General features: G+C 51.6%; 1 protein-coding gene across 1 annotated transcript in view; it reads left to right on the forward strand.

The window, feature by feature from the left end:
• SCTR (secretin receptor) overlaps nt 1–19,300 on the forward strand; it is a 44,111-nt gene extending 24,811 nt beyond the window's left edge. Inside the window, exons 10-13 of the mRNA XM_073634561.1 lie at nt 7,294–7,385; nt 13,720–13,858; nt 15,419–15,460; nt 16,066–19,300. Of these exons, the coding sequence (XP_073490662.1) occupies nt 7,294–7,385; nt 13,720–13,858; nt 15,419–15,460; nt 16,066–16,251 (459 nt within the window). The 3' untranslated portion in view covers nt 16,252–19,300. The remainder of the gene's footprint in view (nt 1–7,293; nt 7,386–13,719; nt 13,859–15,418; nt 15,461–16,065) is intronic.

Genomic DNA, 19,300 nt, shown 5'->3' on the forward strand with positions numbered 1-19,300 from the left:
CCGTTTGAGGATGTCCCACAGATGATCAATAGGGTTTAGGTCTGGAGACATGCTTGGCCAGTCCATCACCTTTACCCTCAGCTTCTTTAGCAAGGCAGTGGTGGTCTTGGAGGTGTGTTTGGGGTGGTTATCATGTTGGAATACTGCCCTGCGGTCCAGTCTCTGAAGGGAGGGGATCATGTTCTGCTTCAGTATGTCACAGTACATGTTGGCATTCATGGTTCCCTCAATGATCTGTAGCCCCCCAGTGCCGGCAGCACTCATGTACCCCCAGACCATGACACTCCCACCAGCATGCTTGACTGTAGACAAGACACACTTGTCTTTGTCCTCCTCACCTGGTTGCCCCCACACACGCTTGTCACCATCTGAACCAAATACGTTTATCTTGGTCTCATCAGACCACAGGACATGGTTCCAGTAATCCATGTCCTTAGTCTGCTTGTCTTCAGCAAACTGTTTGTGGACTTTCTTGTACATCATCTTTAGAAGAGGCTTCCTTCTGGGATGACAGCCATGCAGACCAATTTGATGCAGTGTGCGGCGTATGGTCTGAGCACTGACAGGCTGACCCCCCACCCCTACAACCTCTGCAGCAATGCTGGCAGCACTCATACGTCTATTTCCCAAAGACAACCTCTGGATATGACGCTGAGCACGTGAGCTCAACTTCTTTGGTGGACCATGGCGAGGCCTGTTCTGAGTGGAACCTGTCCTGTTATACCGCTGTATGGTCTTGGCCACCGTGCTGCAGCTCAGTTTCAGGGTCTTGGCAATCTTCTTATAGCCTAGGCCATCTTTATGTAGAGCAACAATTCTTTTATTCAGATCCTCAGAGAGTTCTTTGCCATGAGGTGCCATGTTGTACTTCCAGTGACCAGTATGAGAGAGTGAGAGCGATAACACCAAATTTAACACACCTGCTCCCCATTCACACCTGAGACCTTGTAACACTAACCAGTCACATGACACCAGGGAGGGAAAATGGCTAATTGGGCCCAATTTGGAGATTTTCACTTAGGGGTGTACTGACTTTTGTTGCCAGCGGTTTAGACATTAATGGCTGTGTGTTGAGTTATTTTGAGGGGACAGTAAATTTACACTGTTATACAAGCTGTACACTCACTACTTTACATTGTAGACAAGTGTCATTTCTTCAGTGTTGTCACATGAAAAGAGAGAAGAAAAGATTTACACAAATGTCACTGAGGGGTGTACTTACTTTTGTCAGATAATGTACATAACTTTGTTCAAAAAAGTGCAGAAAGTTTGTGAAGAACCCTTGTGTGTGTATATATTATTAATATTATTATTATTATTTTTATATATATTCATAGTGTGTATCCATTATATGTGGTAATGAAGTGACTGGGAAGAAGCCGCACTTAGTGATATTTTATCTCCATAAATGAGAGGGTGCGAAGGGTTAATTATACGGAAAATCCCTCCAATAAAAGACTTTTTATCTTCTATTTACTAAAGGAGTGGAGGAAGTTCACAGAGAGAAGTGCAGAGAGGAGAGAGCCAGGAGGGTGAAGGAATCAGCTGGTTGGGTGACAACGATGGACTTTTATTATCAGACAAAAGCCGACACATTTTGGGGTCACAGACTCCGCCTTCTTCAGGTCCAGGAGTGGCGGAGGGGGGAGGGGAGGGGGGTCTGCTTCCATTAAGGGTCTGCGTTTTCGTTGGTCAGCCAAAGAAGTGAGGAAAACAATTGTCCTCTGTGTACCCCGTTCACCGTACAAACAAAAACATGACAACACACCGCAGAACGACGCAACGCACCACAGAGCGACGCAACGCAGAACGATGTGACAAACCGTAGAGCGACGCAACACACTATTGTGCATGGAGTTCATTGAAGTGTCAGTTTGTGACATCTCAATAAAGTTAAATAAGGACAAAAAGTGTGTGTGGGGGGGGCTCCAATGCTCCAAAGTGTACTCAGCAGGGGGGGATGTTGGACCTCTGCAGAGAGACCACTGCTTCCACACAGAGAACAATGGCAGGGGACAGGACTTTCTACTCATGAGTCTTGATTGGGTGACTCCGGACTTCACACACCTCCTTGTAACGATTCTCTGGATTCCGTGGATTGGAGAGTTTTGTTTAGTGGAATCCGGAGGCAGCAATCCTGTGACATCGTCTGATCCCTCCATTTCCACCAGATCCTCCCACCAGATCCCTCCAGATCCCACCACCAGATCCCTCCAGATCCCACCACCAGATCCCTCCAACAGATCCTCCCACCAGATCCCTGCAAATCCCACCACCAGATCCCTCCACCAGATCCCTCCACCAGATCCCACCACTAGATCCCTCCACCAGACCCCTCCAGATCCCACCACTAGATCCCTCCAGATCCCAACCACTAGATCCCTCCAGATCCCGCCACCAGATCCCACCACCAGATCCCTCCAGATCCCTCCACCAGATCCCACCACCAGATCCCTCCAGATCCCACCTCCAGATCCCACCACCAGATCCCACCTCCAGATCCCACCACCAGATCCCACCTCCAGATCCCACCTCCAGATCCCTCCAGATCCCACCACCAGATCCCTCCAGATCCCACCTCCAGATCCCACCTCCAGATCCCACCACCAGATCCCACCACCAGATCCCACCTCCAGATCCCACCTCCAGATCCCACCACCAGATCCCTCCAGATCCCACCTCCAGATCCCACCACCAGATCCCTCCAGATCCCACCATACACAGAGCTACAAGAACACCGAGAACAGCCGCTTCACTCTCCTCCACCAGTCCAGCAAATCCGGGCCCTGAGGAAGGCGGAGTCTGTGCCCCCGAAACGCGTCAGCATTTATCTGATAATAAAAGACAACCCCCAACCCTCTCATGTCACTGATTGGTTCTTTCCACGTTCCTTATCACTTCATCCCCTCAGTGAGTAGAGGGAATAGGGAGGAGTCAGCTGGATAAGGTCTGATTGGCTGGATAGGGAGAGCACTGAACAGCGGGTGGTAAAGCCGATAGGCTCCTCTGGCCCATCCTTCATCGGCACTCCCTCCTCTCCCCTGCAGCGGTGCTGGCTGACACAGGGGAGCTGGATCATGTGACCAGAGTGGGCTGAGAATAGGTAGATATCTCCCTCTGTCAGATGTGGCGGCACTCCGCTCTCTCCCTCTGTCAGATGTGACGGCACTCCGCTCTCTCCTTCTGTCAGATGTGGCGGCACTCCGCTCTCTCCTTCTGTCAGATGTGACGGCACTCCGCTCTCTCCCTCTGTCAGATGTGACGGCACTCCGCTCTCTCCTTCTGTCAGATGTGGCGGCACTCCGCTCTCTCCTTCTGTCAGATGTGGCGGCACTCCGCTCTCTCCCTCTGTCAGGTGTGGCGGCACTCCGCTCTCTCCTTCTGTCAGATGTGGCGGCACTCCGCTCTCTCCCTCTGTCAGGTGTGGCGGCACTCCGCTCTCTCCCTCTGTCAGATGTGGCGGCACTCCGCTCTCTCCCTCTGTCAGATGTGGCGGCACTCCGCTCTCTCCCTCTGTCAGGTGTGGCGGCACTCCGCTCTCTCCTTCTGTCAGATGTGGCGGCACTCCGCTCTCTCCCTCTGTCAGATGTGGCGGCACTCCGCTCTCTCCCTCTGTCAGATGTGGCGGCACTCCGCTCTCTCCCTCTGTCAGATGTGGCGGCACTCCGCTCTCTCCCTCTGTCAGATGTGGCGGTACTCCGCTCTCTCCTTCTGTCAGATGTGGCGGCACTCCGCTCTCTCCTTCTGTCAGATGTGGCGGCACTCCGCTCTCTCCCTCTGTCAGATGTGGCGGCACTCCGCTCTCTCCTTCTGTCAGATGTGGCGGCACTCCGCTCTCTCCCTCTGTCAGGTGTGGCGGCACTCCGCTCTCTCCTTCTGTCAGATGTGGCGGCACTCCGCTCTCTCCTTCTGTCAGGTGTGGCGGCACTCCGCTCTCTCCCTCTGTCAGATGTGGCGGCACTCCGCTCTCTCCCTCTGTCAGATGTGGCGGCACTCCGCTCTCTCCTTCTGTCAGGTGTGGCGGCACTCCGCTCTCTCCTTCTGTCAGATGTGGCGGCACTCCGCTCTCTCCTTCTGTCAGATGTGGCGGCACTCCGCTCTCTCCTTCTGTCAGATGTGGCGGCACTCCGCTCTCTCCTTCTGTCAGATGTGGCGGCACTCCGCTCTCTCCTTCTGTCAGGTGTGGCGGCACTCCGCTCTCTCCTTCTGTCAGATGTGGCGGCACTCCGCTCTCTCCCTCTGTCAGATGTGGCGGCACTCCGCTCTCTCCTTCTGTCAGATGTGGCGGCACTCCGCTCTCTCCCTCTGTCAGATGTGGCGGCACTCCGCTCTCTCCCTCTGTCAGATGTGGCGGCACTCCGCTCTCTCCCTCTGTCAGATGTGGTGGCACTCCGCTCTCTCCCTCTGTCAGATGTGGCGGCACTCCGCTCTCTCCCCTTCTGTCAGATGTGGCGGCACTCCGCTCTCTCCCTCTGTCAGATGTGGCGGCACTCCGCTCTCTCCCTCTGTCAGATGTGGCGGCACTCCGCTCTCTCCCTCTGTCAGATGTGGCGGCACTCCGCTCTCTCCCTCTGTCAGATGTGGCGGCACTCCGCTCTCTCCCCTTCTGTCAGATGTGGCGGCACTCCGCTCTCTCCCTCTGTCAGATGTGGCGGCACTCCGCTCTCTCCCTCTGTCAGGTGTGGCGGCACTCCGCTCTCTCCTTCTGTCAGATGTGGCGGCACTCCGCTCTCTCCTTCTGTCAGATGTGGCGGCACTCCGCTCTCTCCCTCTGTCAGGTGTGGCGGCACTCCGCTCTCTCCTTCTGTCAGATGTGGCGGCACTCCGCTCTCTCCTTCTGTCAGATGTGGCGGCACTCCGCTCTCTCCTTCTGTCAGATGTGGCGGCACTCCGCTCTCTCCCTCTGTCAGATGTGGCGGCACTCCGCTCTCTCCCTCTGTCAGATGTGGCGGCACTCCGCTCTCTCCCTCTGTCAGATGTGGCGGCACTCCGCTCTCTCCCTCTGTCAGATGTGGCGGCACTCCGCTCTCTCCTTCTGTCAGATGTGGCGGCACTCCGCTCTCTCCCTCTGTCAGATGTGGCGGCACTCCGCTCTCTCCCTCTGTCAGATGTGGCGGCACTCCGCTCTCTCCTTCTGTCAGATGTGGCGGCACTCCGCTCTCTCCCTCTGTCAGATGTGGCGGCACTCCGCTCTCTCCCTCTGTCAGATGTGGCGGCACTCCGCTCTCTCCTTCTGTCAGATGTGGCGGCACTCCGCTCTCTCCTTCTGTCAGATGTGGCGGCACTCCGCTCTCTCCCTCTGTCAGATGTGGCGGCACTCCGCTCTCTCCCTCTGTCAGATGTGGCGGCACTCCGCTCTCCCCCTCTGTCAGATGTGGCGGCACTCCGCTCTCTCCCTCTGTCAGATGTGGCGGCACTCCGCTCTCTCCCTCTGTCAGATGTGGCGGCACTCCGCTCTCTCCCTCTGTCAGATGTGGCGGCACTCCGCTCTCTCCTTCTGTCAGATGTGGCGGCACTCCGCTCTCTCCCTCTGTCAGATGTGGCGGCACTCCGCTCTCTCCTTCTGTCAGATGTGGCGGCACTCCGCTCTCTCCCTCTGTCAGCTGTGGCGGCACTCCGCTCTCTCCTTCTGTCAGGTGTGGCGGCACTCCGCTCTCTCCCTCTGTCAGCTGTGGCGGCACTCCGCTCTCTCCTTCTGTCAGATGTGGCGGCACTCCGCTCTCTCCTTCTGTCAGATGTGGCGGCACTCCGCTCTCTCCCTCTGTCAGATGTGGCGGCACTCCGCTCTCTCCTTCTGTCAGGTGTGGCGGCACTCCGCTCTCTCCCTCTGTCAGGTGTGGCGGCACTCCGCTCTCTCCTTCTGTCAGATGTGGCGGCACTCCGCTCTCTCCCTCTGTCAGATGTGGCGGCACTCCGCTCTCTCCTTCTGTCAGATGTGGCGGCACTCCGCTCTCTCCCTCTGTCAGATGTGGCGGCACTCCGCTCTCTCCCTCTGTCAGATGTGGCGGCACTCCGCTCTCTCCTTCTGTCAGATGTGGCGGCACTCCGCTCTCTCCCTCTGTCAGATGTGGCGGCACTCCGCTCTCTCCCTCTGTCAGATGTGGCGGCACTCCGCTCTCTCCCTCTGTCAGATGTGGCGGCACTCCGCTCTCTCCCTCTGTCAGATGTGGCGGCACTCCGCTCTCTCCCTCTGTCAGATGTGGCGGCACTCCGCTCTCTCCCTCTGTCAGATGTGGCGGCACTCCGCTCTCTCCCTCTGTCAGGTGTGGCGGCACTCCGCTCTCTCCCTCTGTCAGATGTGGCGGCACTCCGCTCTCTCCCTCTGTCAGATGTGGCGGCACTCCGCTCTCTCCTTCTGTCAGATGTGGCGGCACTCCGCTCTCTCCTTCTGTCAGGTGTGGCGGCACTCCGCTCTCTCCCTCTGTCAGATGTGGCGGCACTCCGCTCTCTCCCTCTGTCAGATGTGGCGGCACTCCGCTCTCTCCTTCTGTCAGGTGTGGCGGCACTCCGCTCTCTCCCTCTGTCAGATGTGGCGGCACTCCGCTCTCTCCCTCTGTCAGGTGTGGCGGCACTCCGCTCTCTCCTTCTGTCAGATGTGGCGGCACTCCGCTCTCTCCTTCTGTCAGATGTGGCGGCACTCCGCTCTCTCCCTCTGTCAGATGTGGCGGCACTCCGCTCTCTCCCTCTGTCAGATGTGGCGGCACTCCGCTCTCTCCCTCTGTCAGATGTGGCGGCACTCCGCTCTCTCCCTCTGTCAGATGTGGCGGCACTCCGCTCTCTCCCTCTGTCAGATGTGGCGGCACTCCGCTCTCTCCTTCTGTCAGGTGTGGCGGCACTCCGCTCTCTCCCTCTGTCAGATGTGGCGGCACTCCGCTCTCTCCCTCTGTCAGATGTGGCGGCACTCCGCTCTCTCCCTCTGTCAGATGTGGCGGCACTCCGCTCTCTCCCTCTGTCAGATGTGGCGGCACTCCGCTCTCTCCCTCTGTCAGATGTGGCGGCACTCCGCTCTCTCCTTCTGTCAGATGTGGCGGCACTCCGCTCTCTCCTTCTGTCAGATGTGGCGGCACTCCGCTCTCTCCCTCTGTCAGAGTGCTGGAAGACCACACAAGGCTGTGATCATGTGATTAGAAGCTACACTGATTGGCTGCAGGTCATTATTATGGGACCGGAGCTGTCCAATGATCACAAAGCCTCTGCTGGGAGTGGGGACATCACACTATGACATCATGATAATTTTGTAGAAGAAATGTGATTGGTTTAGGAATGATTCTGGCTCCTCCCTCTCTTCTGCAGATCAACTTCATCCTCTTTGTGAGAATCATCCGAATTCTGATGAAGAAGCTGAGAACCTCCGATGTGTGGGGGAGCGACTTCAACCAATACAAGTGAGACGCTGCGCGCTGGGAGAGACCACTCATAACGGGGGGGGGGGAGTGTGCCTAACATCCAACACTGGGAGAGACCACCGGGGTATATAGGAGGGTCTCTTCTCTCATTCCGGGGTATATAGGAGGGTCTCTTCTCTCATTCCGGGGTATATAGGAGGGTCTCTTCTCTCATTCCGGGGTATATAGGAGGGTCTCTTCTCTCATTCCGGGGTATATAGGACGGTCTCTTCTCTCATTCCGGGGTATATAGGAGGGTCTCTTCTCTCATTGCGGGGTATATAGGAGGGTCTCTTCTCTCATTCCGGGGTATATAGGAGGGTCTCTTCTCTCATTCCGGGGTATATAGGAGGGTCTCTTCTCTCATTCCGGGGTATATAGGAGGGTCTCTTCTCCCATTCCGGGGTATATAGGAGGGTCTCTTCTCTCATTCCAGGGTATATAGGAGGGTCTCTTCTCTCATTCCGGGGTATATAGGAGGGTCTCTTCTCCCATTCCGGGGTATATAGGAGGGTCTCTTCTCTCATTCCGGGGTATATAGGAGGGTCTCTTCTCTCATTCCGGGGTATATAGGAGGGTCTCTTCTCCCAATCCGGGGTATATAGGAGGGTCTCTTCTCTCATTCCGGGGTATATAGGAGGGTCACTCCTCTCATTCCGGGGTATATAGGAGGGTCTCTTCTCTCATTGCGGGGTATATAGGAGGGTCTCTTCTCTCATTGCGGGGTATATAGGAGGGTCTCTTCTCTCATTGCGGGGTATATAGGAGGGTCTCTTCTCTCATTGCGGGGTATATAGGAGGGTCACTTCTCTCATTCCGGGGTATATAGGAGGGTCTCTTCTCTCATTCCAGGGTATATAGGAGGGTCTCTTCTCTCATTCCGGGGTATATAGGAAGGTCTCTTCTCTCATTGCGGGGTATATAGGAGGGTCTCTTCTCTCATTCTGGGGTATATAGGAGGGTCTCTTCTCTCATTCCGGGGTATATAGGAGGGTCTCTTCTCCCATTCCGGGGTATATAGGAGGGTCTCTTCTCTCATTCCGGGGTATATAGGAGGGTCTCCTCTCTCATTCCAGGGTATATAGGAGGGTCTCTTCTCTCATTGCGGGGTATATAGGAGGGTCTCTTCTCTCATTGCGGGGTATATAGGAGGGTCTCTTCTCTCATTCCGGAGTATATAGGAGGGTCTCTTCTCTTATTCCGGGGTATATAGGAGGGTCTCTTCTCTCATTCCAGGGTATATAGGAGGGTCTCTTCTCTCATTCCAGGGTATATAGGAGGGTCTCTTCTCTCATTCCAGGGTATATAGGAGGGTCTCTTCTCTCATTCCGGGGTATATAGGAGGGTCTCTTCTCTCATTCCGGGGTATATAGGAGGGTCTCTTCTCTCATTCCGGGGTATATAGGAGGGTCTCTTCTCTCATTCCGGGGTATATAGGAGGGTCTCTTCTCTCATTCCGGGGTATATAGGAGGGTCTCTTCTCTCATTCCAGGGTATATAGGAGAATCTCTTCTCTCATTCCGGGGTATATAGGAGGGTCTCTTCTCCCATTCCGGGGTATATAGGAGGGTCTCTTCTCTCATTCCGGGGTATATAGGAGGGTCACTCCTCTCATTCCGGGGTATATAGGAGGGTCTCTTCTCTCATTCCAGGGTATATAGGAGGGTCTCTTCTCTCATTCCGGGGTATATAGGAGGGTCTCCTCTCTCATTCCGGGGTATATAGGACGGTCTCTTCTCTCATTCTGGGGTATATAGGAGGGTCTCTTCTCTCATTCCGGGGTATATAGGACGGTCTCTTCTCTCATTCCAGGGTATATAGGAGGGTCTCTTCTCTCATTCCAGGGTATATAGGAGGGTCTCTTCTCTCATTCCGGGGTATATAGGAGGGTCTCTTCTCTCATTCCGGGGTATATAGGAGGGTCTCTTCTCTCATTCCGGGGTATATAGGAGGGTCTCTTCTCTCATTCCGGGGTATATAGGAGGGTCTCTTCTCTCATTCCGGGGTATATAGGAGGGTCTCTTCTCTCATTCCAGGGTATATAGGAGGGTCTCTTCTCTCATTCCGGGGTATATAGGAGGGTCTCTTCTCTCATTGCGGAGTATATAGGAGGGTCTCTTCTCTCATTCCAGGGTATATAGGAGGGTCTCTTCTCTCATTCCGGGGTATATAGGAGGGTCTCTTCTCTCATTGCGGGGTATATAGGAGGGTCTCTTCTCTCATTCCGGGGTATATAGGAGGGTCTCTTCTCTCATTCCGGGGTATATAGGAGGGTCTCTTCTCTCATTCCAGGGTATATAGGAGGGTCTCTTCTCTCATTGCGGGGTATATAGGAGGGTCTCTTCTCTCATTCCAGGGTATATAGGAGGGTCTCTTCTCTCATTCCGGGGTATATAGGAGGGTCTCTTCTCTCATTCCGGGGTATATAGGAGGGTCTCTTCTCTCATTCCGGGGTATATAGGAGGGTCTCTTCTCTCATTCCAGGGTATATAGGAGGGTCTCTTCTCTCATTCCGGGGTATATAGGAGGGTCTCTTCTCTCATTCCGGGGTATATAGGAGGGTCTCTTCTCTCATTCCGGGGTATATAGGACGGTCTCTTCTCTCATTCCGGGGTATATAGGAGGGTCTCTTCTCTCATTCCAGGGTATATAGGAGGGTCTCTTCTCTCATTGCGGGGTATATAGGAGGGTCTCTTCTCTCATTCCGGGGTATATAGGAGGGTCTCTTCTCTCATTCCAGGGTATATAGGAGGGTCTCTTCTCTCATTCCGGGGTATATAGGAGGGTCTCTTCTCTCATTCCAGGGTATATAGGAGGGTCTCTTCTCTCATTCCGGGGTATATAGGAGGGTCTCTTCTCTCATTCCGGGGTATATAGGAGGGTCTCTTCTCTCATTGCGGGGTATATAGGAGGGTCTCTTCTCTCATTCCAGGGTATATAGGAGGGTCTCTTCTCTCATTCCGGGGTATATAGGACGGTCTCTTCTCTCATTCTGGGGTATATAGGAGGGTCTCTTCTCTCATTCCGGGGTATATAGGACGGTCTCTTCTCTCATTCTGGGGTATATAGGAGGGTCTCTTCTCTCATTCCGGGGTATATAGGAGGGTCTCTTCTCTCATTCCGGGGTATATAGGAGGGTCTCTTCTCTCATTGCGGGGTATATAGGAGGGTCTCTTCTCTCATTCCAGGGTATATAGGAGGGTCTCTTCTCTCATTCCGGGGTATATAGGACGGTCTCTTCTCTCATTCTGGGGTATATAGGAGGGTCTCTTCTCTCATTCCGGGGTATATAGGAGGGTCTCTTCTCTCATTCCAGGGTATATAGGAGGGTCTCTTCTCTCATTCCGGGGTATATAGGAGGGTCTCTTCTCTCATTCCAGGGTATATAGGAGGGTCTCTTCTCTCATTGCGGGGTATATAGGAGGGTCTCTTCTCTCATTCCGGGGTATATAGGAGGGTCTCTTCTCTCATTCCGGGGTATATAGGAGGGTCTCTTCTCTCATTGCGGGGTATATAGGAGGGTCTCTTCTCTCATTCCGGGGTATATAGGAGGGTCTCTTCTCTCATTCCAGGGTATATAGGAGGGTCTCTTCTCTCATTCCGGGGTATATAGGAGGGTCTCTTCTCTCATTCCGGGGTATATAGGACGGTCTCTTCTCTCATTCCGGGGTATATAGGAGGGTCTCTTCTCTCATTCCGGGGTATATAGGAGGGTCTCTTCTCTCATTCCAGGGTATATAGGAGGGTCTCTTCTCTCATTCTGGGGTATATAGGAGGGTCTCTTCTCTCATTCCGGGGTATATAGGAGGGTCTCTTCTCTCATTCCAGGGTATATAGGAGGGTCTCTTCTCTCATTCCGGGGTATATAGGAGGGTCTCTTCTCTCATTCCAGGGTATATAGGAGGGTCTCTTCTCTCATTCCAGGGTATATAGGAGGGTCTCTTCTCTCATTCCAGGGTATATAGGAGGGTCTCTTCTCTCATTCCGGGGTATATAGGAGGGTCTCTTCTCTCATTCCGGGGTATATAGGAGGGTCTCTTCTCTCATTCCAGGGTATATAGGAGGGTCTCTTCTCTCATTCCAGGGTATATAGGAGGGTCTCTTCTCTCATTCCGGGGTATATAGGAGGGTCTCTTCTCTCATTCCGGGGTATATAGGAGGGTCTCTTCTCTCATTCCAGGGTATATAGGAGGGTCTCTTCTCTCATTCCAGGGTATATAGGAGGGTCTCTTCTCTCATTCCGGGGTATATAGGAGGGTCTCCTCTCTCATTCCAGGGTATATAGGAGGGTCTCTTCTCTCATTGCGGGGTATATAGAAGGGTCTCTTCTCTCATTCCGGGGTATATAGAAGGGTCTCTTCTCTCATTGCGGGGTATATAGGAGGGTCTCTTCTCTCATTGTGGGGTATATAGGAGGGTCTCTTCTCTCATTGCGGGGTATATAGAAGGGTCTCTTCTCTCATTCCGGGGTATATAGAAGGGTCTCTTCTCTCATTGCGGGGTATATAGGAGGGTCTCTTCTCTCATTCCAGGGTATATAGGAGGGTCTCTTCTCTCATTCCGGGGTATATAGGACGGTCTCTTCTCTCATTCCGGGGTATATAGGAGGGTCTCTTCTCTCATTCCGGGGTATATAGGAGGGTCTCTTCTCTCATTCCGGGGTATATAGGAGGGTCTCTTCTCTCATTCCGGGGTATATAGGAGGGTCTCTTCTCTCATTCCAGGGTATATAGGAGGGTCTCTTCTCTCATTCCGGGGTATATAGGAGGGTCTCTTCTCTCATCGGGGAGTATATAGGAGGGTCTCTTCTCTCATCGGGGAGTATATAGGAGGGTCTCTTCTCTCATTCCAGGGTATATAGGAGGGTCTCTTCTCTCATTCCAGGGTATATAGGAGGGTCTCTTCTCTCATTGCGGGGTATATAGGAGGGTCTCTTCTCTCATTCCGGGGTATATAGGAGGGTCTCTTCTCTCATTCCGGGGTATATAGGAGGGTCTCTTCTCTCATTGCGGGGTATATAGGAGGGTCTCTTCTCTCATTCCGGGGTATATAGGAGGGTCTCTTCTCTCATTCCAGGGTATATAGGAGGGTCTCTTCTCTCATTGCGGGGTATATAGGAGGGTCTCTTCTCTCATTCCGGGGTATATAGGAGGGTCTCTTCTCTCATTCCAGGGTATATAGGAGGGTCTCTTCTCTCATTGCGGGGTATATAGGAGGGTCTCTTCTCTCATTCTGGGGTATATAGAAGGGTCTCTTCTCTCATTCTGGGGTATATAGGAGGGTCTCTTCTCTCATTGCGGGGTATATAGGAGGGTCTCTTCTCTCATTCTGGGGTATATAGGAGGGTCTCTTCTCTCATTGCGGGGTATATAGGAGGGTCTCTTCTCTCATTCTGGGGTATATAGGAGGGTCTCTTCTCTCATTGCGGGGTATATAGGAGGGTCTCTTCTCTCATTGCGGGGTATATAGAAGGGTCTCTTCTCTCATTGCGGGGTATATAGGAGGGTCTCTTCTCTCATTGCGGGGTATATAGGAGGGTCTCTTCTCTCATTGCGGGGTATATAGGAGGGTCTCTTCTCTCATTGCGGGGTATATAGGAGGGTCTCTTCTCTCATTCCGGGGTATATAGGAGGGTCTCTTCTCTCATTGCGGGGTATATAGGAGGGTCTCTTCTCTCATTCTGGGGTATATAGGAGGGTCTCTTCTCTCATTCTGGGGTATATAGGAGGGTCTCTTCTCTCCGGTATATGGAGGTGTTATTTCCTTTGTTATTCTCTTCATACAGCGCCACAGACGTGGGAGCGATATCAGGGGGGGGAGGGGTGATAACAATCAGTGGGCTCCTCTGTATTGTGTATAATGGGGGTGGGGGGTTGACCCTCTGTCAGGTTTTTATTGGAGAGGAGATTTCTCCTCTATTTATACATAAAGACAAAGTCCGAAGTTTTAGATTCGTCTCCAGAACAGGAAATGAGGGGAAATCGTCCAATGGGGACAATTATCTCCTCACTTCTGGAGATTTCCTTCGACTTCCTGTTGCTTCTCTTAGACAGGAAATGAAGAGAAATGTCCTAAATGGAGCACAGAGAGGAAAATAATAACCTGCAGGGGTTGTAACTCTTCCCTCTAAATCTAAAACAAGAACTTCCTGTAGATTGTCGGGAAATGAAGAACAATATTAGATGTCCCATGAACTGTATAAAGTGCCGTCACCCATAGCAACCAATCAGCTGTCAGCTTGGATAGTTTCCATGCCTTGCACTGATGAGGGCGGACTGGTTGCCGTGGGTTACCACATATTACAGCCTCTGATTTTATGTCTTGTTCTCGGCAGGCGTCTGGCCCGCTCCACGCTCCTCCTCATCCCGCTCTTCGGCGTTCATTACATCATCTTCGCTTTCTTCCCGGAGGATGTGAGCAGCGGCACCGTGGAGATCCGGCTGTCCTTCGAGCTCGCCCTCGGCTCCTTCCAGGTGACTCCGCCCAGCGGGGGGTCCCAATTCTCACTCTAGAGACCCCATTCACAGAGGTCAGGGGTCACAGTGATTACAGGGGTCACAGAGGTCAGGGGTCAGAGGTCACAGGGGTCAGGGGTCAGAGGTCACAGGGGGTCATATGCCAGGAAAATGACAGTTATTTTCAGTCCAACAAGGTTTGAAAATGGCAGTCATATGGCTGAAAATAACAGATTTATCCTTGTGCTAAAAAGTAGTAAATTGAGCCTATTGTGTGCAGTCTCCCATAGCAACCAGTCAGATCCCACATTCCAGCAAAACCGCGATTTCTGAATGCTGCAACTTACTAGAATCAGTCTAGATCAGTGTGTCCTATAGCAGTACTCTGCCTCCCTCTTGTGGTAGGACTGAGGAACTTCAATTGAGTTGTACAACTGCTATACACCCCACACACCCTATACACCTTACACCCCCCACACACCCCACACACCCTATACACCTTAAACCCTATACACCCCACACACCCTATACACCTTACACCCTATACACCCCACACACCCTATACACCTTACACCCCCCACACACCCTATACACCCCACACACCCTATACACCTTACACCCCCCACACACCCTATACACCCCACACACCCTATACACCTTAAACCCTATACACCCCACACACCCTATACACCTTACACCCCCCACACACCCCACACACCCTATACACCTTACACCCTATACACCCTATACACCCCACACACCCTATACACCCCACACACCCTATACACCTTACACCCTATACACCCCACACACCCTATACACCTTACACCCTATACACCCCACACACCCTATACACCTTACACCCTATACACCCCACACACCCTTTACACCTTACACCCTATACACCCCACACACCCTATACACCTTACACCCTATACACCCCACACACCTTACACCCTTTACACCTTACACCCTATACACCCCACACACCCTATACACCTTACACCCTATACACCTTACACCCTATACACCTTACACCCTATACACCCCACACACCCTTTACACCTTACACCCTATACACCCCACAAACCCTATACACCTTACACCCTATACACCCCACAAACCCTATACACCTTACACCCTATACACCCCACACACACCCCAATACTCCTTCATGGTCTCTATATTCCATGGTGTCTGTTTTATATTTCATATATATTTCATTATATTGTTAGTCGGTTACAGGGGGAGGGGCCTCATGTGACTCCTCCTCCTATATATTGATCATTTGTAGATTTAGATTATCAGGTTTTATTCTCATCTCATTACATGAATTTCTTCTGATTTGTATAAACAAGCTGATTTCACAAAGCTCTAACACAAGGATAAGGATCTTTATTTTCAGTCATGTGATCTTCTAATCATCTATTGGCTGGAAATAAGGATCCTTATCCTGGAGTTTGTTTAGTGACTTGGACCCGGAGTGATATGATGGGGGAGGGGCACATGGGGGAGGGGCACTGGGGGGAGGGGGGGGGGAGTTCCGTTCTAATATCTGTTATGTGTCTCTGTCCTCAGGGCTTCGTGGTGGCCATCCTCTACTGCTTCCTGAATGGAGAGGTAGGTGGAGACCCCCAAATCCAGCGACATTTATTATGCGCCCAATGATATGAATATCGATCGTTTGGGGCTCATTCACACCTTTGTGTAGTCTATGGCACCCTCCAATCTGTCTGCAATCAATTGAATGTCAAATATCTGCAACCCAGAGTTGATTTCCCGCCATATTACTGATTATAGTGAATGCTGATTGGGTGAAATGTCTTGTTTTATCTTTACTCATGGGGGGGAGGGGGATTTATTTTGCAACGCGCTGCAATGCATTACCGTGTGTTTCAATGTTACACAAGGAGGGGGCGTTGCCTTATTGCGTTGGGGTAAAATTCAAAATAAATCACCATAATCCAACATGGAGGTGGAAATGTGTCCTCAGAGCTCATTACACCCTAAAAATCCACCATCCCCCCACATTTTTCTTCCCCATTGACTTCAGTGTATTTACCAAAAGGATGAAATTTTACCAAAATCTCCCAAATTTTACCATAATTTGAGGGAAATGAAAACTCTCGGCTTTGCTCCTCTTGATGAATAAAGATAGAATCTGTCACTGTTGGTACGTCTCGTATTCTGTGTCCCTCTGACATCTCCTTCCTCCCATCCCCCAGGTCCAGTTTGAGATCCAGCGGAAGTGGCGCAGATATCACCTCCGGAAATATTTCTGGTTGCGGCAGCAGAAACACTCGATGGTCAGTAACGGGGGAAGCGTCCTCACCCAGGTGGTGCAGGTCAGCCGCAGCAGCCAGAGGGAGTCCAGGAAGTCCTCCGCCACTCCCATGACCAGCCTAATCTGATTGAAGGAGATCCGCCGCTATCTGGTGGCCCCCAGCAAACGCTCCGCTACCAACCAACCAAATCTACCGGATCACCGGAGCAGCACAGATGTCAGATCACACATCGGCCCCATCTTCATTCTCCTTTATTCCCAAGATTTCCCCACAAACACCTGCAGATTCCCAACCTTCTCCACCGGAAATACGGGATAGCAGGGAGGTGAACCGAATATTCAACATGAGGAGGAGGAGGAGGATGAGCGGAGCCGTCCAACCAGAATCAGGGGGCCCCCTAATATGAAGTGATGTCAGCAGTGAAGGTACAAAGATGTTAAATTGTGATCTGTAAGGACTGGAGGCCTGAAAACAGATCCTCCAGACCAACAACCAATGTGAGATCCTCCAGGCCAACAACCAATGTGAGATCCTCCAAGCCAACTACCAATGTGAGATCCTCCAGACCAACAACCAATGTGAGATCCTCTAGACCAACAACCAATGTGAGATCCTCCAGACCAACAACCAATGTGAGATCCTCCAGACCAACAACCAATGTGAGATCCTCCAGGCCAACTACCAATGTGAGATCCTCCAAGCCAACTACCAATGTGAGATCCTCCAGACCAACAACCAATGTGAGATCCTCCAGACCAACAACCAATGTGAGGTCCTCCAGACCAACAACCAATGTGAGATCCTCCAGACCAACAACCAATGTGAGATCCTCCAGACCAACAACCAATGTGAGATCCTCCAGACCAACAACCAATGTGAGATCCTCCAGACCAACAACCAATGTGAGATCCTCCAGGCCAACTACCAATGTGAGATCCTCCAAGCCAACTACCAATGTGAGATCCTGCGGGCCAACAAACAATGTGAGATCCTCCAGGCCAACTACCGAAGTGAGATCCTCCAGGCCAACTACCAATGTGAGATCCTCCAAGCCAACTACCAATGTGAGATCCTGCGGGCCAACAAACAATGTGAGATCCTCCAGGCCAACTACCGAAGTGAGATCCTCCAGACCAACTACCAATGTGAGATCCTCCTGACTGACAACTAATGTGAGATCCTCTAGGCCATCTACTGATGTGAGATCCTCTAGGCCAACTACTGATGTGAGATCCTCTAGGCCAACTACCGATATGAGATCCTCCAGGCCAACTACCGATGTGAGATCCCACAGACTAACTACCGATGTGGGATCCTCCTGACCGACAACCAATGTAAGATCCCACAAACTGATCACCGATGTGAGATTCTCCAAACTAACAAGCAGTGAGAGATTCTTCAGACTGATCACCAATGTGATATTCCAGGGCCCAACTACTGATGTGAGATCCTTCAGTTTGACAACCAGTGAGAGATCCTTCAAACTGATCACTGATGTGAGATCCTCCATACCAAAATGAATGCAAGATCTTCCAGACCAACTACCAATGTGAGATCCTACAGACTACTACCAGCGAGAAATCCTCCAGACCAAAACCAATGTGATATTCTAGGGACCAACCACAAATATGAGAGCCTACTCACCACAACTAATACCCAGTGAGAGACCTTAGACTGATAGCCTGATTGACAACCAGTGTGAGATCCTCCAGACCAACTACTGATGAGGGCTCCTACAGATTGGCAACCAAAGTGACATTTTAGGGACCAACCACTGATCACCGAGATCTTCTTGACCAAAACCAATGTGAGATCCTACATACTGACAACCAATGTGAGATCCTACAGACCAACCACTGATGTGAGATCCTACAGACCAACCACTGATGTGAGATTTTACAAACTGAGAACAGATGTGAGATCCTTCAGACTAAAGCCTGCCAGGTGTGTGAGGGGAAAAATAAGACGAGAAGTTGTTGTGATCTGAGACGGCGGAGTGTGAAGGGTTAACGTCTAATCTGCTAATCTGCTTGTGAGAGTCGGCAAGTCTGAACTCGCCAGATCCAGGCGTAGCGCCATTCACACCTCCAACCAGGAGATTCCCTTCCACCTCACCGAGGCCCACAGATCTACAGAGCAGAGAGGAGTTCCGGGGCTGGAGGTCCCCACAGATGTCGTCTGTTAAATTCCCATCTGTACGTAGGCGGTAGTGATGAGTTGATATAATCTGCAGATGTGATTGTATTAATTCTTCCTGATTGGGTTTCTGTGGATTGTGATACACCTGATACCCCAACAGACTGAGCTCCACCCCCAGTGTCAGGATGATGGACAGCAGCTCAGTGACGGGGGGGAGGCTGGGCTGGGGGTTGGTGACATTCACCCTCTCCATTGTTACCTGCATATCTCCAGGGCGGATGTTCTTCATATATAAGAATAGAGTGAATCGGGAAAATACCATATTATGGCCACTAGATGGAGCTGATAACCATAGGAAATAAATGCAGTGATCGTCGGCTCCATCTAGTGGCCCCATTGTGGTATTTTCCTCATTCAGTCTATTTTATAAAAATAACATCCGCCCTGCAGATATAAAAGCCTAATAACGTTCGATTGTTCCATCATTTGCACAGAATGAACGAATATACACACCGAGGAGGCGACAACTGTCATCGATTATAACACATCGAACCCCGAGGACGATCGAATGTTACTCTTTGTGGATGAGAAAACAAATGACGTCTGGACATGGAAGCAGGTGATTGGAGAACATCTAACTGTCTCCGCCCACACTCAGCGCCCAGCAACTCCTCAAATTACTAAGCTGAGTGCCCCTCCCCCCAGATACCAGCCAATCCCCAGGCTCCGCCTTGCTGCTCAGTGCTTCTGTGGTGGTTTCTGGAACAGGAAGTGAAGGGAATCCACCCAATGAGAACACAGACAGCCGGAGTTCCACCTTAAGATTGAAAAGATTTTCTGTATCTCTCATGCAGAGTGAAATGTGTGAAGGCGGAGAACTTCTTTATTGTGTAGAACTTAGTCTTCCTCTAGAGGGAACCAATCAGACGCCTCCATATACGGACAATGATGGCGGATCTGGATGTAGAGATGTTTCTATACGTTGTACATGTGAATGTCGCCATCTTGTGGATGTTCAATAAACTGAATTGTGTTA

The sequence above is a fragment of the Aquarana catesbeiana genome, linkage group LG06, assembly GCF_042186555.1.
Source record: "Aquarana catesbeiana isolate 2022-GZ linkage group LG06, ASM4218655v1, whole genome shotgun sequence".
NCBI classification, from domain to species: domain Eukaryota; kingdom Metazoa; phylum Chordata; class Amphibia; order Anura; family Ranidae; genus Aquarana; species Aquarana catesbeiana.